The sequence below is a fragment of the Drosophila ficusphila genome, unplaced genomic scaffold (genome assembly GCF_018152265.1).
Source record: "Drosophila ficusphila isolate 14025-0441.05 unplaced genomic scaffold, ASM1815226v1 contig_607, whole genome shotgun sequence".
Lineage (NCBI taxonomy): Eukaryota > Metazoa > Arthropoda > Insecta > Diptera > Drosophilidae > Drosophila > Drosophila ficusphila.
Genome location: NW_025064537.1, coordinates 1,284,414 through 1,304,794, shown reverse-complemented (window position 1 = coordinate 1,304,794; position 20,381 = coordinate 1,284,414). Strand labels below are relative to the sequence as shown.

The following is a 20,381-nucleotide window of genomic DNA, read 5'->3' as shown; positions in this document are numbered from 1 at the left end:
ATTCCTAAGTATAAATGTTTTTATACTCTATCTTTCAATAAACATGTTTAAATTTTAGCTGAAACGTTTTATTTTAATACAAACTCCGAAAGTAGGTTTATTGTACTGCAAATATTGTAACGCGATCTATGATCTACTTATAAAGAAAAACTATTTTAAGTCCGACTCCACGCCACTGTCAATGAAGTCCTTAAGCATGAGGCCACAATGATCCGGCAAGAGTCTCGTCCAGTTGTTGATGTGCAACAGGCTACTGGGGATGGTTACCTCCATAAGGTCGGATCGATGGGCCTCCACAATCCGCCTGGCAACCTGTTTGGGATCAAGTAGGCCCAGAATCGATGGGAACTTCACCTTGGGATGTTTGCATAAGCCAGTGTTGGTCATATACGGGAATATAGTGGTTGTCTTTATCTGTAAAAAGCACCTATTAGTTCTGATCTTATTAAGCAACTATATACTTTTCCTACCAGATCCCTGTAAGGTCCCTCTCGCAACTCAGCATGCAGTGACTCCATTAAACCACGAACTGCGAATTTTGTGGCACAGTAGGGAACCAAGTTGGAAATTCCCACCAAGCCCGCAATCGAAGAAAGGGAGATAATGTGGCCTCGATTCTTCTCCTGCATGTGAGGCAGGAAGGCCTGAATGGTCCAGAATTGCGAGAATACATTGACATCGAAAACCCTCTTGATTTCTTCTTCCGACTGCTGCAGGATCGGATGGGTGGGCATTATCCCAACATTGTTCACAAGCACCGATATATGTCCAACTTCCGCTTTAACCCGATCCGCCAGAGCCATTACCTCTTCGCGCTTGGAAACATCGCAGCTGGAAAATAAAAACCTTGAGTATTTTGTATAATTTGATTGTATCATAAATACCTGTAGCTGTACACTTCGCCCAGATTTAGACGTTTTGCTTTCTGAACCGTTTGCAGGTTGTTTTTCTCATCGATGTCCACACAAACCAACGTGCTGCCCAAGGAAGCGTAGTGAAGGGCCAGCTCCCGACCTATTCCGTGTCCAGTTCCGGTAATCTTGAAATTTATTTGAAAATTAGATACTTCACTTTTAAGAATCTAATCCATATTAAAAGACTTAAAGTTAATCAATTTTTATACTATAACTATAACCCCCAAAAAAAAAAATTTATAAATGTTTTACAATCAGAAAAAAACAAAGAATTAAAAGGAACTTTAACAAAATTTTGAAGTGAAAAAAAGTGTTTAATTACAAAACATATCATCAAATCGACAGGTGTAATAAAACATTGATTAACTTTCTACCCCAACTTTTACCAACTCCTTTGCTGAGATTGGTTCTTCTGCAAAATGAAACATAAATAAATGCATTTACCAGAACTATCTCCCCGCTGACATCCTTCTGCTGTTTGGGCAAAAAAGTCTGCACCAGGTTAACAAACAATTCAAGAAGGATGCGCACAAAAAGCAACAGGAACTGCAGAAGATCCTGAAGGACGTCGAAGAGGCGCTTTGAGGCGGGAGTTGTGCTGAAATAAAGAACAAATATAGTGAAGGAACAGAGGAGCTAAATGCCCAACAAATCACCGCGTTTGCTGTCCACTTCGAGTTGGCAAATATTTTTTCAAAGTTGAGGCTCGGCGAACCCCGAAATGATTTAATTTATCTATTTGTATGCGCCCACTGCATGTGCAATGTTCAAACGGTCGGACAGAAGGCGATCGGTGGACTTTGCCAAGTCCCCATAATATAGTACAACATAAGATAATGGAAATGCTCAGACTACTGACTCGAGTATTGACACTGGGTCTTGGCCCCCTTTTCGGACACTCGAACGGCCCAGCGAACTACAGTGGAAGCTCACTTGGCTGGAAACTTATGTTTCAAGGAGGGTTTCGCTTAAGCTTGGAGTGCATGATTTTTCAATAACAAAATCGCATTTGTAATATTAGGAAAGGTATAAAGAAATTATTACTGGTTTTATAAACGCAAGCTCTTATAGTTATTTTTGCCTTTACATTGATTAGATCAATTTGGTTGCTCCTGCCCAAAACAACTAAAGCTACTTATTAAATGTACATAAATTTATCCAACACTGAAAGGTAATTAAGATTATCTTAGTTTTTATAACATTAAAAACATAAGGAAGTGAAAACAATACTGGAGGCGACTGGCAGCTTATTAAAGAGTACTTTTACCGAATAAACTGATGGAGCAGCAGTTCATTTCCGTTTTACTTGGGACACAAGGCGATAAGCATTAACACTTACTGGATAATTTCTCGTTCTATCATGTTGTTTTTTTATCTGGTATATGGTATATGGATTCTCAGGATCCCAAATTCCGTCGCCCTTTGACAGTCGAAGTCAAGCAGAACCAACTGCGATTCAATGTCTGTAATGAAAAATAATGATTTTGAGTCACGGATAGTTTGACACTCTTCCGTATTTGCGGATTTCCTTTTCACAACTTTTGGCTTTTGAGCTTGGAGAGGAGTCGGTTTTCTTTGTTTTGATTTGTTGTTTTTACTTTTTTCCCCCGATTTTACAACCGGCTGGCCAAAAGCAAGCGGCGTGGGCGAGCGAGGAGGAGTTGGAGCGGAAAAGGCCGACGCCAGTCCCGCATTTCCACTTTCGTTTTCGATTCGGTTGCCACTAAATGGAAAATTACGTGCACTCCAATGTGGCACAAAGAAAAGACACACACGCACACGAAGAAACCAGGATAAAGGGGTGTAGAAAGGGGGTTTGTTATAGTAAACGTCTCTCGAAATTTCAATTGCATTTTTAATAGCTCTTAATTAATGTTTACAAATTGATAATTGCATAATTTAGTGTTGAATGAACATGCAATACAAAAATGATTTGCGATAGTAGAAATGTAGAGTAACCTGTTAAATGTAATATTTATTATTAAAACAAATAAATAAAAAAGGCAATAACAATTAGTTATTTTTAGATTGAAATGAAATAGGTAACAAATATAAATTAATGAATACGCCACTGCCCTGATGAACGGGACTCGATTACGCGGTGCCAAAAAGTGCAAAGTCTCTTGTGCTCTTGGGCCAGTTCTCTTTTCTTTGGCCATTTGCAGCTCTTTCGATTTCCTGGCAAGAGGCAACTACATCGACGGCAATGGGGAAGCCAAGTGTTTGTTGCAACAACCAGAAGCCATAACCATAAAATGCTACGAGGGTGTCTATAACACTTTCTTGCATTTGCGGTTGCGTCGTTAAATTGGTATTTAATTAAAGCCTACTTTTCCTTGTTATTTGCATACTATGTTATTTGAGATTGTTAAACAGCAAGTTTTGGAAAAAGTTATACTTTTTATATTGTATTAATACAGAAAGCCTTGGTAAGTTAAACCTTAATTATTATGGTATCTTTTATGTCACTGAAACTAGAACTTTGATGTTACATTGAAGGCACAGAGGTTAAGAGTAACCTTCCTTTTTGAAATTAAAGATTATATAGTGGTTTGTTAGCTAAATATTTTCACCTAATAAATTCATATAACTAATATTTTATATATTTAAAAGGCGTTAATCTTAATGGACTTGTCTGTCTTATCACGTATTTATGAATCCGGTTTTTATGGGTGTTCAGGTGTTTCCATTTATTTAATGGACAAGCAATTGATTTGTTCGGCATGTAATATCCTGTAATTAAACAGCTATCTATATAATAAATTGTTTGGGGAGTTATATCACTTTCACGATTTAAACACTTAAGAGTGTCTTAAAATGTTTATTGCACTATCTGGATAAAACAACATTAAACTTCAGCGATATTTACACAATATTTCCAAAAATGGATCGTTAAGTGTGGATACGATTCCAACTTAAGTCGAGACTGGAACGACCGATAAGTCTCGCTGTTCGCCGCCAAATGATTTCAGTTACTTGCCTTCCCAAGCGACGAAGCTTACGATCAAATCGGGTAATATTGAATCCCCAAGAGAAAACTTAAGAGAGTAATGAATCGGAAGAGAGCCGATTTGCGATCCTTGGGAGCCATAAAAACTGAAACATAATCATTACTTGGTTTTACTTTTACAGACAAACAAACCACACGTGACCTTCAGGGTCCAAACAAAAAAAAACAAAAGACCAGGAAACAAAAACGTGGTTTCAGCCAACTTGGCTAAGCATGATTTACCGTTTTCACGCTTCGCCTTTGCTGTTTTTTGTGATGAGTAAGCTGAAGTCCGCCAACAAGTTCAAGTTCAGTAATCATAAGTATGAAAAGAGAGCGAGGGAGTGTCATCTGGATAAGGCGGTTATCCAGTTTTGTCCTTGGTTGATAATCAAAATATGCATATGTATGTGTGCATATATGTTTTTTAAACTGGGAAGTCTACTTTTACTCAAATGACTTTCTTGCTTTATTTTTCCCTTTGTTTTTGTAAAGGTATATATTGGGTATATTGTTATCGTGCTGAGTAAGAAACAAATAAATGATTTTATAGTTTTTTTTATGTGCGTGAGTATAACCTATGTTTGCATAAACAGCAGTAAAGTTTTCTATAATCCGGCAAAAGTTATTGTCGAGCTATGCCAATACTTTTCTGTATTTTTGTTGAACACCAAAGTATATAGAATGTGTATAATTAATGGTGGGAAAATGTTTCTAATCTTAATTTTTATATTTAAATGTGGCTTAAAGTAAGGGGTATATTCTTTTCGAGAGACTAGAATATGTTGATTATACTTGTTTTTTTTATCTGCTTGGGGCAAGGTCATCGAAGGGCTCTCCCCACATTCGCCGTTCAATTTTATGCGATCGACGACCCGTTCACATAATTGGTGTCAATTTCGAGTGCAACAACCACTAAAGCAACACAACAAAAAAAAACAATAACAACAAATCGGTAACAAAAACATATATACATAGTACATATACGGGGCAGTGAGACAAAATCACTTACTTTGCAGACATAAAATCTTTAAATGAATCAAATTAAAAAGTAGTTTTAAAAACATTGTGTGTAAATCGTGTGCAGCAATGACTACTAATTACAATTCAATTTATTTTGAAATCTCCAAATGTAAACAACCCAATTTGCTTAGAAACACTCATAATAAATATAAGCTGCTAAGAACAGAAAATAAATGCGACTTGAACGCCCAGCTTGTCACTCAAACAATCATCGAACCGAACAAAAATCAAAGTAAACAAAGAAGTTCAGCCTATTATGTACTTCCCTTTTCCCTCGGATGGTGATTAATGGGTGGGGTTATTAGTCGGCAGCCAGCTTGTTGCTTAATGCTCAGTCTTTATGGTTATATTCCACCCCTCATCCATTCTACTACTTTAACTTATCGATGTGGCGTGCATTAACAATCAATATGACATGTCAGGCACCCGAATAAGTTAAGAAACAAGTCTGGAATAGACCAAAAGGGGGGCCAAAAGGGGTGGAAAACTTTTGGCCCGGTAAAAATATATCTCATCGGATCATGTCGAAAATAGTCACTAATGCGCCATGTGTACGATTATTACTCGGGGAAATTGAGAAATAATTATGTAGATGGTAAATCAGAATATTAACTTAAATCTGAATATCAATCCTGAATTAAATAGCCCAAACAAACCAGAAATAACCTTGACATTGGATAGCACTTATTGTTTTGTAGACATGTTCCATTAACGTAACAAGTTCTATATTGGAATATTTAAAAACGTTGCACTTGGTATGTTTTGCTAATTGTCAACCATCAATCCGACTGTTCGTCCTTCCATTAACATGCAAAACAAAAAGTGAGAGTTAATAATTCGAAAGAAAAGCGAAACAAAAATACTCTTTCCAAACGTGGCTTACTGTGTTTTTTAGTAAAGCCAATATAATTCCATAAATAATTAATAATCGAATCAATAAAAGATTAACTTACAAAGCAAGGAGTATAGGTAGTTTTTATTACAAATACAAATTCTTAATATATTATTTGTTGGTAGTACATTTTATTGGCATTAGAGTAGAGATCATTAAACCATGTTTGTATAGTATTGTTCTTAAGAAACAAACTTTAATCTTTTTTTTATAAAAAGGACTATTTTTGACCACCCATAACGTGCACGACACTAAAGCTAAATTGAGTTTTTGCATTTGATATTATTTTATTACTTCAACAATGGCATTTTTTATGGTTATTCAGTAATATAACTTTTATTATTTAACTGCTCCAACCATGTAAGTTGCCTGAAGATTCAACGGTGCTTCCCCTCTTTCGAAGGGTATTTAATTGGCCACGCATGTGGCTGTGCTGCATTTGGTGGCGGCCTGAAAGGCGGCTTCAGTTGCCGTTGTTTAGCCAAGCGGCAAACAACGCTCAATCGCAAGCGGAAAGCGGAAACCGGAAGCAAGAAGAAGACCGCGAAAAGGGATAGCTTCGAAATGTGAGTGTCTCCTTGCCTGCATTTTGTTGTTTTCCCCCAGTGTGTGTGTGTGTGATGGTGTGTGTGTTGGTGAGCTCGTGATTTGTTTACCTGTCAAAATAATAAATATAACTTTTGTTTTCGTGGGGCATAAAATACGGCCAGTTGTTGCTGTTGGCATTGGTAGCAAGCAGAGAAACAAGACAGCGAAGGCCTCTCGACGCCTGTCTGCCTCTTCCGCCTCGTCTCCGATTCTTGCCTCCGGTTCTTGGCCAAGTGCAGTGTCAAAAGTCAAGCGAAGGATAATGTGCCTGTCCGACAAGAGAAATGCCAGCCAAATTCGTGTAACCTATATCAGAGCTATAAACTAAAGTTGGCCTTATTGCAACACAAGAATTAAAAAAAAAACGAAAGTGATATTTGATAACAAAAGTGACATATTTCGGAAAAGCTATTTGGAGCCTTTCAGTTTTTAGTAATAAAAAAAATAACAAGATTATTTAAGGCTTATTTTGATTTCAATTTAAAGTCTTTATGAATCTCTTCAAAAATTATTGCTATTTAATTTTTGTTCCATCTTTAAAATCTAAGTGACCGGTAAAGCTAGCACGAATGCACATTTGTGATAATATATTCGGAATACAATGTTTGAGCAAATACAAATAAAAAATGTTAACTAGATGATTTCACATTAAAGGAAACATTACAAAAAGGACGAAATATAATTTCATTGCATGCATTTTATTAGAAGCCTGAAAGTATGCCAGTGTTTTTACAATCTATCTCCCCTTTAATTTTATGCCAATTCTTTGACATTTGATTTGAATTAATCTCAACCGTAAACAGGTCTACTTGCTTAAAACTCCACCAGGATGTTCCTGCACCATCGCCTCCATGGATTGGTATTTTCTAGGATTTTATCGTTCCGTCGAAGCCTGATGAGCCGGCCCCAAAATATAGGTTCACCCTTGGTTTGGAGGCAATCAAATCCCGGACAGACCACCGGAAAATGCCTAAAGCCGAGCCTTTTGGAGCGGGAACAGCCGAATCCTTTCGGCCAGGATTATCGCATCTACCAGCAAAACGTCGACTTGGATGCCTTTTTCGGGGAGGAACCCAAGTATGAGAAGGTGTCGGATGTCTGCCTCCTAAATGACCACTTCATCCTGGTGAAGATGCCACCACCTGATCCCTCCCCGCCTCCAACTAAATCCAGGATTCCGCGTTGCTTCAAATGCAATCGTGGCAGTCGGGTTTCCCCCATTCTCGAGGAAGCGGATGAGGAGTCAACTCCGGAGAAGTCCAACTGCCTGCAGCCCTGGTCAACAAGAGATCAGGACGAGATTGAGGTCTTTGATTCCAGCACCAGGTTAACGACTAAACCAAGTCAGGCTGCCCAACCAACTCCCGTGATAGTGGAGCAACCTCGTCCCACTCTCCAGTTGGAGGCCATTAAATCCGTGGCTCCTGAACAACTGCAGGTTAATCCCATAAGTCGGGGACCACTTCACTGGTTTCTCTGGCCCTTTCGTCGACGACTGGAACCCGGGAGCAAATCCAAAGCCCAATTGGCCGCTGTCCATAAAACTTACTTTGTAAGGTGGGCTAAGCCGCCGGAAACTCTGTGGCACGGATTTGGAGTGGACACGGTGGTGGAGAAGAAGTCGGAACTTCGGCGTTGCCGGTCAGCGGTTTTTTAAACATTCGGCTTAAGATTTTGTATATATTTTCTACGCTTACTTATTTAAGGGTCCATTGTTTAAAATAACTCCAGGGTTTCAGCTTAGAGTTGATAATTAACTTTTGGTTCAACAATACAAATAGTTTGGTTTACTTTTCGCTTACATCTTCATAGGGTTTTTGTAATACCGAAATATATTTTAAATATGTATATGAAAACAAAAGTTACTATTATCATTAAAATAACAATTTAATTACTGATATTTTATTTATTTATTTACTTTAGGTAAAAATAATAATTTATTAAATTTACACCTTTGACTATAGAGTATTTATAAATTTTATGAAGTGGACGGATCTATAAAAGGTTAATCTATTATAATATTTTAGTTTGAGTGTCGTAAACCTTTTGAGTCCACCTTAAGAATTTTAAATCGCTTTGAATTTCAAGAATTCAATTTGTAACCCTAAAAGCACTTTATTTGATAACCTAAAAATCAACGAACATTAATTTAAATTGAATAGATTAGTGGCACCTTCGCGGTAATTCACTTACCACACTCCGAACAGTAAGTACCACAGTCCCTGCAGTAAGTTACACACTCCTAAAAGTATCTGAACCCAAGCCCTCATGGGCACATGTCAAACTCCAATTTCCGCATGCAAAATTAGTGGCTGCCGCGGCAACTTCGACTTGCCACAATGTGTGGCTCGGAGCCTCGAGTCTGGGGAGCTCGGCGGAACTGCAAAATAATACAAAGAAGCCAAGGAACAAAGTACCACGTAAATTGTTGGGCCAATGCAGATAAAGCCAGGCGGCCGAGGAATAAAAAGCGGAGTTTAACTCCTTTTTCAATGGAATTTGCACGCGTCCGTGAAGCCTGAAAGTCTGAGGAATACGAGGAGTCCGAAGAGGGGTATAAAGGGTTACCTGGGCTGTTGCTTCATTAGCTCTTTGGGGTATGAAAATGTCGGGCAATGTCGTTCGTTACTCCCGCCACGGCCGGTAGGTGGCGCTGCCGCAGGAGCTCCACAACTAATTACGAGGGAGACCCGGTCATAAAAACAAGTTCATGATAAAACGCTGAAAAGGAGGTAGGGGGAGCAGGAGGGGAAGGGGTAGGGGGTTGGCGGGGTGCCATAGACTGCATGCGCCACCATATACATAATAATAAAATAAAATTAAAACCGTCACGCCAGGCGTCAGTGCAACTCGCATTGTTGGCCGGGCCAACAATCGCGGCCCAAAGCGAAAGCCGTCGAAACCCCAAGCGAACCGCGTCCACAAGGAGCTGCCTTTGAGGCTGGGCCCTGCACCTCCATGTCCGACTCCATGTCGAAGTCCAGGTCCACCCAGGTCGAGAGCGGATCGGGCCAGCGGGTCACCGTAATGAACCATTAATATGCGAGTTCCCCCCTTCCCCGAAAACCCGGCGATAAGAACGCCGCGCTTTTCCTACACCCGAAATCGAAATCGAACTGTGGACACTTGGAGAAATGGTTACAATTAGTTTACACCTTCGTATTGATCAGGAATTCCTTTTAATCATTTGATTATATATATGAGCCTGTATTACTTAAATGGTTTAGAACGTATATTAGGTAAAACAGTTCAGTCATGACTCATGACATTTAAAAAAGTTTTTAATTTCAAGAAACTTAAATTAAATTTAATTGCAAAATGTTGCTGAGTGCAAATTCTTAATAATGTTAAAGAGGGAAAATATAATTTAAATAATGTTTACTATTTTAATTAACATTTTTAAGATTAAATAAAATGTAAAAAACTTTCCCTAATTATTTTACAAGTACATATTTCAAAACTTTCTCATTATCATAACATTAAAATACTGATGACATGAAAAATACTTTCCTTATCAAATATTATGATTTAAATGAAAATACTAAAAACTACTTTCCTTATAAAATATTATGAATTCAATAAATTAAAATGCAACTTATTTTGCACAGTGTATAAAACAGAGTTCTCCATTGTTTTCCCCTCCGCCGCCAAAGGGCGACTTGTGCTTATCATTAATAATAATGTCGGCATTGAGGCGAGCGCATTACCATTTGGCCAAATGCTCAATTGGATGGCCAAGACTGCTTGTATTGTATTGTACGTGAAATTGGCTTTGAGCTATTGTGTGTGGGCATTTTGGGCGGGGGTAATGAAGGCACCTGTCGAGGAAAGAAGGCAAATGCAACAAGCCAAGTTCGAGCTTAGTGATAGTATCTATTTCAAATGGGGAGCAATTAAAAGCCCATGCAGTACACAAATACAATGGAAGTGAGAGTACTTAAAATTAAGTGAACACTTAGGTGATTGTGAACTAGATGAATTAAATAGAAAACTGACAATGGGGTAGGTAGTTTTTACTATGATACAAATTGTAATATATTAGCATTTATTATAAGTTTATGTCTGTCAAAGTTTGAGTTTTTAAACCTTCTATTTTAAATTGGCTACAACAAAACTGGTTAAGATTAGAAAAATAAAATCGTTTTTATCATTAATTTTGTTCTTTTGAAAATATGAATTTCAAATGTGCAATAATAAAGCTATTTATCACTTTTCTTAGCAGATTTGATTTTTCCGTCTTAATTTGCATTAACTTTTGTCTTTATTTAAGGTTTGGTAACCATCAAAATATTCAAGGTTACCCAATGCAAACACAAATGGTTGTTTTCGTCACCTTTCGCCCTAAAGCCACACCTTATTAACCCGCTAACCGAAACTCTCATCCGATTCCCAATACAACTTAAATTGGCCAACGAATCGGAGTCTGCAGATCCGCTTAATTGGTAGAAAGTAGCGTAACCGTTCCGGCCACGTTAACTTTGGCACTCCGAGGGCGATGGAACCGCTCAGCAGCCGTTTTGGCCGTTTCGGACAGAGGGCACTTGCTGTTCGCAGATGCCAACAGGAAGCTGACAAGTTGCCAAACCGTCCAGGCACTTTGGCCAGAAGGAGCAGAAGGTCCCGCCGAGCATTCAAAATCGATTACGACTCTTTTCGAAAGATCAAAGAGCGAGTGGGACATACAGCCCGTCCCGCTTCCGCTCGAGCAAGGTGTTTATTAATAAAACTCCAACTATTTCGCTCCGAAAGAGATGGCTAGATCGAAAGAGAAAGATAATAGCCATCTCTCTCTCTCTCTCTCTCTGCAAACAGAAACAGTTGGTGGTACGCAAAGTGTTGACAATGCGCAAAGTCCAAGTCGTTGGCACCGACTGCGCAATGACCTTCGGCAGGATCTTCGGATCCTCGGTTCCCTAGGGTCCTGCAGCAATCATCGTTAATGATGGCAATGTCCTTGTGCGCCCCGATTTGACAAATCAATTTGTGCGCTAACAGCATGCGCTCGACTCCCAGCCCGTTTGCAAGTCAGTGGGATAACTCGAGGACGAGGACGAGGACGAAGATGACGTAGAGTACGAGGACACACAAAATGAGCTCTTCGATCCCTTTCTACATCGGCGATGACAGGACGCACAGTACGAGTAGTTCGAACGACCAACATACTAAACCGAAATGTTTGCCAATATGGACGGTATCTGTTTGGACGGATCGTGGTGAGCAAGTGTTTCTGCTGATAAATGAGCCGCAGAGGGTTGCTCGTATAACAACCATAATAACTCAATCGTTACTTTATGTTAAATGAAAGAGCCTTGAAACCAAGTCCATTTGTTTATGAATTTAAATGTAATGAAATTGTAAAATTATTTATAACTATTACTATTCTTATATCCAATACAAAGAATTGCCTTCGCCTTTTATCTCTTTTTCTAAAACATATATACCAATTCATTACATATGGTTAAGTTTAAAAATAACTTTAACAGATCTACATTTTCAAATCCATTTTAACATCCATTTATTAAATGATGATTTATATCGCGGACTTTAAAATAAAACCTAACCTTTATTACTTATGTGTCTGAAAAGGTATTTTTTCAAATAAATAGAGCTTATCAAAAAGCGTTAATTTCATACCTATATTCACATATATAATGGACGTTTAAAATAATTTAAAAACTAAACAAATTTTAAATCGCTCCATTTTAAGCACTAACAAATAGTTTACCTAATCTAAGACTCATAAAAACCTTTTGATGTTGCTATAAAGAAAATCTTTCTTAATCAAAGTCCCTGTTCTGATTCAGCATAATTGCTTCATTCATTTGGATTGTTTCCTTGCAATCTCCGTAATCCCCTTTATTCTCCGATTATCCTTGACTTACGGACTTTCATCCACCTCGCCCATCTAGATTTCAACAGCTCTGCTTTGCACAGGACACCTCATTAGCGAGGATTATCGCTGCAGCTCGAGACTCGAAGACAGGACTCTACCTAACCCGAAAAAGGAACCCTGCTCCTACCTGACTTTGACTCCTTTCGGCCGACTGACTGACTCACTGACTGAAAGCTAAGCCTTTCCCGCTCGCCTTTCCCTTAACTCTTGCCTGCGAAAGGACCTTTTATTCGGCGAGGAAAGGGGTTCGTGTCCCGGCTGAGCGATGGGCACCGCGCACGAGGACGAAGAATGACAGCAAATAAAAGTTTATGGCACCGTCGTAAACCGGGCCAAAACGAGTTGACCTGGCCGAAGGGCTGTGCGCCGTTTACTGCATTCTTCCTGGCAGCAAAGGATTATTTCCGAAACGGCCTAATCCTGGCAAGAAAGAGAGAGCGCTGACGCTACAAATCCTTTCGCAACCTTTCGCCGCCTCCTGGAATTGAGAAACGTTGATTCGCAAACTCTTCGCAAATCCCACTTTTGGGTTAGTCCACCTTGCTGTCGAGTAAATATTTTGAGGTTTTGCGCTGCTTATGTGCTAGGAAACGCCTGGGTTTATTGGTTCATCATCGGATCAGCAGGTAGATCTCTCGATTTCGATCTCTATCGCGATCTCAATCTCAATCCCAATCTCGATCGGGACCTGCCTGCCCCAAATCCAGCGACGGACGTCCAGCAACAATTAATAAAAAAATAAATTAAATTTCATCTTGGAGTCGCGTCGTTGTAAATTACTGTTTTCCCTGCCTTTGATGTTCAACACTTTGTCAGCTCATTAATCACGGTTTATGTTTACGGGGAGGGCATAATGCCTTACTCGGGAGATCGGGCTGCCTGTCCATGATCTTTGGTTAGCCCCCGACTTCCATTATCGCCACAGAAGCCTCCTTACCTTTACCATTTGGAGGTTACATCGCCTTCTCAGAGCTTTTCCTCTCGCAGCTTTGCTGGGTAATTTTTTATCGCTACCGAAAATTAATGCGTAGTATTTCGGATTTAATCATTTCCCGATCGAAGCTTTCTTTGCTACTGTGCCTGAGAATTTTCTCCCCAAATCAGCGGGTAGCGAATTAAAATCGTAATTGGTTTATTAGCCCAGTTGGCCGCATTGGGTGCTATTAAATTGGCATTAGATTTTGTTCAGAAGCGGATAGAGAAGTAGGATAACAAGATGGTGACCTGCTAGTAAACTTAGAGAACGAAATCAGCGAGAACTTACATTTTTTTAATTTTCGTTATAATGGTTATCCTCAACTCAGTTAAGAACAAATTAAAATCGTGATTTTAGCTTTGCTTTTATTGATACGGTCAGTAATGTTAGATGATATATTATTAAATTGGTATTGGTATTTACGTCTTGTAATAAAAACAACAACAAAAATACGACAATAAGGTAATATTAAACTCAGTAAATTAGGTCTTAGAGTAACAAAATAATCCAGGAGCCTTGTTTTTTTTTATCAAATCCTCCTTAATTTAAAGCCAATATTTACTTGTATGACAGATCATTGATCAACAAACAATAACTCGATTTTTTTTATAAAGATAAAAGTAAATTTATTAGTTTCCCATTAAAAGCTTTCTTTGCTACGGTGATTGAGTATTTCATTCACATTTTTACATTTCAGTGGGCAAAAAATGTCAGTCGTAATGACTTTATTACCCACTTGTTTGCTTTTGAGTTGCCATTAGTCTTAGCCTATAAGCAGACAAAGATGTCAGATAACGTATTGGTATCCTAAAAATCAGGGGATTATGGTTTTAAGCCATGGAAATCAACTAGATCTTAATTTTGTGCAATTTTCCTTGCAAATCTTTGTGTTTACCTGGAAAATCCCTTGCCGAATGCTAAGTCGATTGAAAAGTCAATATTTACTTTTCTCTCTCTGGTCAGAGGAAAACAAACAGCGATTAGGAGTTTTTTCTAGATTAAAATAATAGAGCCAGTGCCTTAGGCTGTCTGAGCTGTCTGGTAGTGAGGATTGGACGACTCAAGGATTCAAGGATAATGACTTCATTAATTGCCATCGCTCAGACACGTAGGATCGAAGGATTGAAGGATGATCCCGGAGGATGAGGTGTGAATTTGAGGTAAGTCCGAACGAGAGCAATTACTCTGTTCGATGGAACCGAGGGGGCAATTAACACCTTGGTTGGAGTTGTCTTCGCTTTTCTGGGTGAGTTTGTTTCCCTAACATTTTTTTTTATTTCAGGAGTTTCTCTTTTTCCGGAAACTACTTTTGCGAGCCGTCACAGCTTGAGCAGGAGTTCCGAGAGGAGTTGCGAGGGGAATGTGCCCCGTGGCGACTGTTGAGATCTCCAGCCAGGTCCGTGGAAAGCGCAGCTACTTAAAGGCTCTAATGGCCCGAAGGATTTCCCATTTCCCGCTGCGAACAGAAGCGTGTCAAGGCTGCTGAATGGCTTCGAGTTTCGAGTGAAAGATCACGGAGTACGGGATAAATTAGCATAGTTGTATTTATTTTCAAGGCACTTGCTACTTAGTCTATTCAGCTTAACTTGTACTTAACTTGTACTTAACTTCTACTTAATATAAACACATAATAGTAACTATACTTATTTCTAACGAATTGGAACTATTTTGGGGGCGAGTCTGTCAGAGGTTTTCCCAGATGGAAAATGTCTGTACTGCCCCCCTACGATACGGAAATATTTCTTCTTTTCCCCCCAGCTATTTACATCTTTGGCGATCTGGTGACACCTGCTCCTGATCCTGGAGGAGGAGGTGGAGGATCTGACTCCTGATCCCGATGGGGATCCCTGTTCAGTACCAGGAGTGGTAGAATGGCTGCGGCGGCATCGTTGGGTAGTTGACCTTCGAGGGCGAGGGAAAGGCGGCGGCATTGAAGTTCTGCGGCATGAAGTGCGACGACGAAGTGGGCGGCGGATAGTGCGGATGTGAGCCGGCGTACTGCGGATGCGCGTGCGGATGTGCGTGCAGATGCGGGGCATGTGCATGCGGATGTCCGTGATGCGGATGCGAGTGGGCGTGTCCCGGCGCCGAGGGATACGCGGCATACTGCGGCGTATGCTGGTACGGATGGAACATCTGGTGGGTGGCGGCCACCTCCAGCGCCTGGCTCGTGGAACTGGTCGAGTTGAGGGAGTCCTCCGGCGACAGGGGGGCATTGGGACGCAGTGCCTGCATGGAGCTCCACCCGCCGTACAACTGCGACTGGCTGGCCGCCACCAGGTCGACGGTCTCCACCTTCAGACCCGCCGACAGCTCCTCACTTCCAGCGCTGGCGTTGCCCAGCGACTGTGAGGGATCGGCGCCCGAGCTGGAGGTCACTCCACCGCCCCCGGAAGGTCCACTGACCACCGCGGACAAGCTGTTGGGGGTGGGCGGCAGCTGGCCAAAGGCGGAGGACACCGACTCGTTGGGACTCTCGTTGCGTGGCATCGCCGAGTGGGTTTCCGTTTCGGTTCCGTAAACCGAACTTAGTTGTGTCTCATAATTAGATACGATGATGTTTCCGGTGGGAGTGGTGTTGCCAGTCTCGCCCGGCATCAGGTAGGAAGCTCCACTGCCGTTGGGATTGTAGAAATGGTGGTGATGGGGCGGCGTGGTGGTGATTTCCGGCGAGAGATTGCTACTCGGCGCCGTAGGAGCGCCGGCGGATACGGAAATGTTGGCGGCACTGCCGTAGAAGTCGTACTGCTGCTGGTAAACACTGGCTGCGTCCAGGGATCCCGGCATCATGGAGAGGGGAGCCATGCTCGGAACACTCGACACCACACTGGGCAGCGAGGAGGCGGTGGCCACATGGACGCCGGAGGAGACTCCACCCGGAGCTCCACCCGAGACGGAGGTGTGCTGCTTGCGGAGGCGGGCACGCCGATTGCTGAACCACACCTGGATGCGCGCCTCCGTGAGATTGGTGCGCTGGGCGAGCTCCTCGCGGGTGTAGATGTCCGGGTACTGGGTCCGCTCGAAGGCCCGCTCCAGTTCGTCCAGCTGGGAGGCGGAGAAGGTGGTGCGGCAGCGGCGTTGCTTCCGCTTCAGAGCGATTCCCGGCTCACTTTCGCAATCGGAGATGTCCTCATCGGAGGGCTTGTTGGTGTTGCTGCTGTGGTGGTGGCCACCCGATATGTCCGATCCGCAGGAGCTGGAGGCCTTGGTCACAGCTCCAGTGGGAGATCCCGAGGCGGAGGACAGGTCGTTGTCCAGCGGAGCATCGCGACCGCGCACCAGGCGCGAAATGGCCGAAACCGAGGGAGCCGTGCTCCTATCGCAGACTCCCTCGCGGATCAGCTTCTCCCTGATCTCCCAGGAGAACATTCCCGGGTTGCTGCGCTTGTAGTCCTCGATTCTATTCTCGATCTCTGGCGTGGCGATCCTCGGCTTGGAGCCACCAATGACTCCCGGGCGAATGGAGCCCGTCTCCTGGTAGCGATTCAGGATCTTCGATACGCATCCGTGCGAGACGCGCAGTTGTCTGGAGATCACACAGGGTCGAATGCCATCGGCGGCCATCTCGACGATCTTCAAGCGGATGTTGTTGGGCAAAGGACGACCGTTGATGAAAACTCCTCCTAGTTGATTTACGCGCCCTTGGCCGCTGTTCATGTCTGAAATTGGTAGGAGAGAGGGAAATGGAAATTTTAGAGGCTTTTCCAACTTGGTGGCTAGGTAGCGAGGAGCGCGTGTCACTTGATTTACGACACCTCCGCCCGGAATTGACTTCCCGGGAAGAGGGAAACTCGAAACTCGACGATTGACGATCGAAGGTCGAAGGTCAGAGGCGCGCGACTCTCCCGCCGGGCAACTAATGGCCATTAGAGAGTCGCCGACGGCCTTGGTTCGCACCGAGATCTGAGATCATTGCAATGGAAGTGAGCAGTGGGTTTAGAGAGGGATCAGTGGGAACAAGACATCTTAGTACTTGAAGATCTCGGAAAAATCAGTGATATTTAAGGCAAAGCTTAAAGGGACTTTAGGAACTTGGTAAACTTTAAAGTATGAAACTTAAAAAAATGTTCAGAACATCTTAATATGTTAAAAGTTATCAATTTACTTAAAGTTTAAATTTTTCGTTCAAAAAATTAAAATTTAGTTTTGGATAAGCCAGGAAATGTTAAGTTTTCACTATTTGGTAAATTTCTGAATTTGAATTGAGTATTTAAGAGCAGTAAAAAAGTTTAACAGAGATCTGGGATGAACTTGTAGACAAAGCTTGAGAACTTCAAGTGATTATGGGATCATTAGATCCTAAAAGCTACAAATAATATCCAAGAGGCAAATGGTTTTTTTAAATTATTAAAACTTACCTTGCATGGCAGAATATCCATTGAAGAAGGGTCTGTGCATGGCGGCAGCAAAAGCGGTTACGGTCATAATTTCTGGGGCTCCAAGATCCGTGAAGTTGTCCCGGCGCAAAACCGGCGGAAACTCAGTCTTGGAGTTCGTGTGTCACTTTGGTTATCACTTTGGGTCTAGACGGTTTTCGGACACTTTGTCAAGAGTCATAAGTGAGCGTTGCGAGGTGCTAATTAACCGATTAGTTTCAGAACGAATTTATATATTATATCTCAAGGCGCAATCTCGAAGGCGAAGGCAAAATCGAGGAGACGAAGACGAAGACGAGATGCGGTGTTGCTCGTTGCGCAGTCTGTGCCTGACTGACTTCTCCATCCGAACATCGGCCAAGATCGTTGCCTTTCTGTGAAGCCCCTTCCCAGACGTCGGCCATATCCCACTGCCACTTGGCAGGTAACCACCACGCGGACCAATCGCAGAGCTCTATTCTAGGGCCTCTCGCTTCCACTCACTTTCAGATATATAGCTATACAGTGCACCCATCTCACTCGGCGACGGGGGGCGTCTCAGCTCGAACGAGAGAGAACTTTGGATGGGGTGTACGAGAAGAAGGGAACCCTAATGTTTCAGAGGGCACCTTGGATCAAGAAATCCAATCCTGGGCAAGGTGTTTATTGAAGGTTATCCTGACTTCCGGAAATCAAATCAAATAAGCTACTAAAAGATTCCTTTCTTTTCGAGTGTTAATTATCCTTTATTATTACTAACACTTCCTATGATTTCAAGTCATTTTTATATGATATCCTTAAATGCTTTAAACAGTTAATACCTCGTAGATACCAGAACCCCTCAAGTTCCACTTGACCCCGGAAATCAAATTAGATATTCACTGGAACCCATAATGCAATCGAGTACGCATTTAACACTCTTTACAAGCGTAATATATCCTTTATTGATACCTCATTAGGGCTTTTAAATTATATAGGCGCGAGAGCAGTCACTTTTCTGGCAGTTTCTATGTATAACTCGAAACCGGTTAACAAAAGTGTAAGCAAAAATTGTGACTTTAAATTTTAAAGAAACTAAATTTGACAAGATTTAAGAATAGTGATCTTTTGTGTATAAAAGCGAATGAATAATTTCACTTACAATGTTGAATAAGGAAACAATCGAATCGTATCAGTAAAATGAAGTGTAATATTTTTATTATTATATAACAATTACAATTTCCCAAAAGCTTAAGCATTTAAGAATCCCATATTACAACTTTTCTTTTAGTTATTTTACCAATTAAACATAAAACATTGGGGTTATAAAGAGCCTATCCATAACCACATCCTTGTCACGCTTTTGCAACCATTATGCTCCGGTGCTCGAGGTGATGGCATCGCTGCGACCCTATTCTCCGGTCTGCCAGTGAGTTTGATTAATTATGGAATTTCACGCAACAGAGGCCCTCAAAAAGAAGTTAAATAAAACCGCTGGAAAAGAAAGCGCTGAGCGGGATGAAAAGAAAAACCCTAGTTCGGTTAACAATGGAGAGCGCCAAGTGTTGGGAGAATTAATGGATGATGGAATGGAACCCGGTCGAAACGCCAGCGAGGAAATTGGCCCAGAGAGACGTGACGAATGCGCATCCTCCTGGCCAGGATGCGTATCCATAGCCAGAACCAGACGAAGATCCAGATACCGATCAAGGACAACGGAGGCCGCAAGTCAACAAAGGTTGGGTTTCTACTGCTCGGTGCGAGTTTGGTTAAGCAAACCCAACGGGAGGAGTTCGGAGTACCAGGCACCCACTGAGGATACTCGACATTTTCGCCTGGCAGGATAGCAAAATCCCCGACGACCTTGAGTCGCTGACCTTGATTGCGAAATTGGTTACTAGGATGTGTTAATTTAGGAGGGAATTGAGATGTAAGCTTAAGAGGCGCCTCAATCCTCGATCGATACCCCATCCAATTGAATCCTTCTTGATTTCACAATTTAGCGAAACAATGAGCGCTGAAAGGCAACTCATATAACGCTAATTTCGCGCTATCAACGCCTGAAAACTGAAATGTCCTGCAACAGGATCGGGGATTCGTGGGCAAAAGGTCCTGGCTGAAATGCAGGAAGCCGCAGGAGGCATTGGTGCCATAAACGCTGCGAGTCAGCTTCGCTCGCATTTCCACGAATCGGCCAGCGGGAAAATGAAGACACATCCGTGCAATGAATAAGGATGCTAAGAGACTTTTTATGATGCCACCCAGGGCGCTATGAATGAAAATCCTCCTCGCGATCCTCAACTTTCGCCAGCGGATCTCCCGTACCTGCGAAACTGAATCTCCAAAACTAGGATCGCTCGTGATGCTCGTTGGAGGACCTGCCTCAAAAGGCTCGTGCGCTCAATCGAGGCAAACAAATAGCGCTATAATCGACGGACACATTGAACATATTGTGCGATTTATTTACCCCCAATATTATGACAATTGCAATTTGAAAGTGCTTAAATCCAAATAGTAAAATCCGCTGAAACATACATTAAGCGTATTTTTGTTTGTTCCTTTTTTAAAGGTGGGCTATGATTTTAGCCATTTTTTACACTTAAGCCCCTTAAAATACATAATTGAACAATAATTCTACTATTTCAAAATGTTTTATGTTGTTTTATGTAGAGTACGAACATTTGTATAACCAAACTAGAAACTATTATGCAGCATGCAAGATAATACATTTGATATTTACTAATAACAATTTTAAGAATAGTCATAACTTTT

At 41.6% G+C, this 20,381-nt stretch overlaps 3 protein-coding genes across 4 annotated transcripts; 1 reads left to right on the top strand and 2 right to left on the bottom strand.

Moving 5' to 3' along the window:
- Positions 1-52: 52 nt before the first annotated feature.
- LOC108093472 (short-chain dehydrogenase/reductase family 16C member 6) lies at positions 53-3,872 on the bottom strand. 2 transcript variants are annotated; one of them, XM_017193557.1, is made up of 6 exons: positions 3,784-3,872; positions 2,254-2,377; positions 1,359-1,512; positions 885-1,039; positions 471-831; positions 53-414 (listed from the first exon to the last, which is right to left on the bottom strand). In XM_017193557.1, exons 2-6 carry the CDS (start codon positions 2,274-2,276, stop codon positions 151-153), a joined length of 957 nt encoding a protein of 318 aa, XP_017049046.1. In that variant the 5' UTR covers positions 2,277-2,377; positions 3,784-3,872; the 3' UTR covers positions 53-150. The 2 variants fall into 2 exon arrangements, with proteins under 2 accessions (XP_017049046.1, XP_017049047.1); XM_017193558.1 differs by lacking the exon at positions 3,784-3,872 and adding an exon at positions 2,513-2,644.
- Positions 3,873-6,300: 2,428 nt separating this feature from the next.
- On the top strand, positions 6,301-8,304 carry LOC108093511. The gene is made up of 2 exons (XM_017193602.2): positions 6,301-6,384; positions 7,210-8,304. The coding sequence occupies exon 2, from the start codon at positions 7,236-7,238 to the stop codon at positions 8,061-8,063; it is 828 nt and encodes a 275-aa protein (XP_017049091.1). The 5' UTR covers positions 6,301-6,384; positions 7,210-7,235; the 3' UTR covers positions 8,064-8,304.
- Positions 8,305-14,794: 6,490 nt separating this feature from the next.
- On the bottom strand, positions 14,795-17,989 carry LOC108093510 (segmentation protein paired). Its single transcript, XM_017193601.2, has 2 exons — positions 17,634-17,989; positions 14,795-16,934 (listed from the first exon to the last, which is right to left on the bottom strand). Exons 1-2 carry the CDS (start codon positions 17,698-17,700, stop codon positions 15,127-15,129), a joined length of 1,875 nt encoding a protein of 624 aa, XP_017049090.1. The 5' UTR covers positions 17,701-17,989; the 3' UTR covers positions 14,795-15,126.
- Positions 17,990-20,381: the final 2,392 nt, after the last annotated feature.

Coding starts and splice junctions, on each gene's coding strand:
- LOC108093472 (XM_017193557.1), bottom strand. CDS start 2,276: ATGATAGAACGAGAAATTATCCA. Junction 1,040..1,358: donor TCAGCGGGGAGATAGTTCTG/GTAAATGCATTT, acceptor ATAAATTTCAAG/ATTACCGGAACTGGACACGG. Junction 415..470: donor AGGGACCTTACAGGGATCTG/GTAGGAAAAGTA, acceptor TGCTTTTTACAG/ATAAAGACAACCACTATATT.
- LOC108093511 (XM_017193602.2), top strand. CDS start 7,236: ATGTTCCTGCACCATCGCCTCCATGGATTGGTATTTTCTAGGATTTTA.
- LOC108093510 (XM_017193601.2), bottom strand. CDS start 17,700: ATGACCGTAACCGCTTTTGCTGCCGCCATGCACAGACCCTTCTTCAAT. Junction 16,935..17,633: donor TGGATATTCTGCCATGCAAG/GTAAGTTTTAAT, acceptor TACCAATTTCAG/ACATGAACAGCGGCCAAGGG.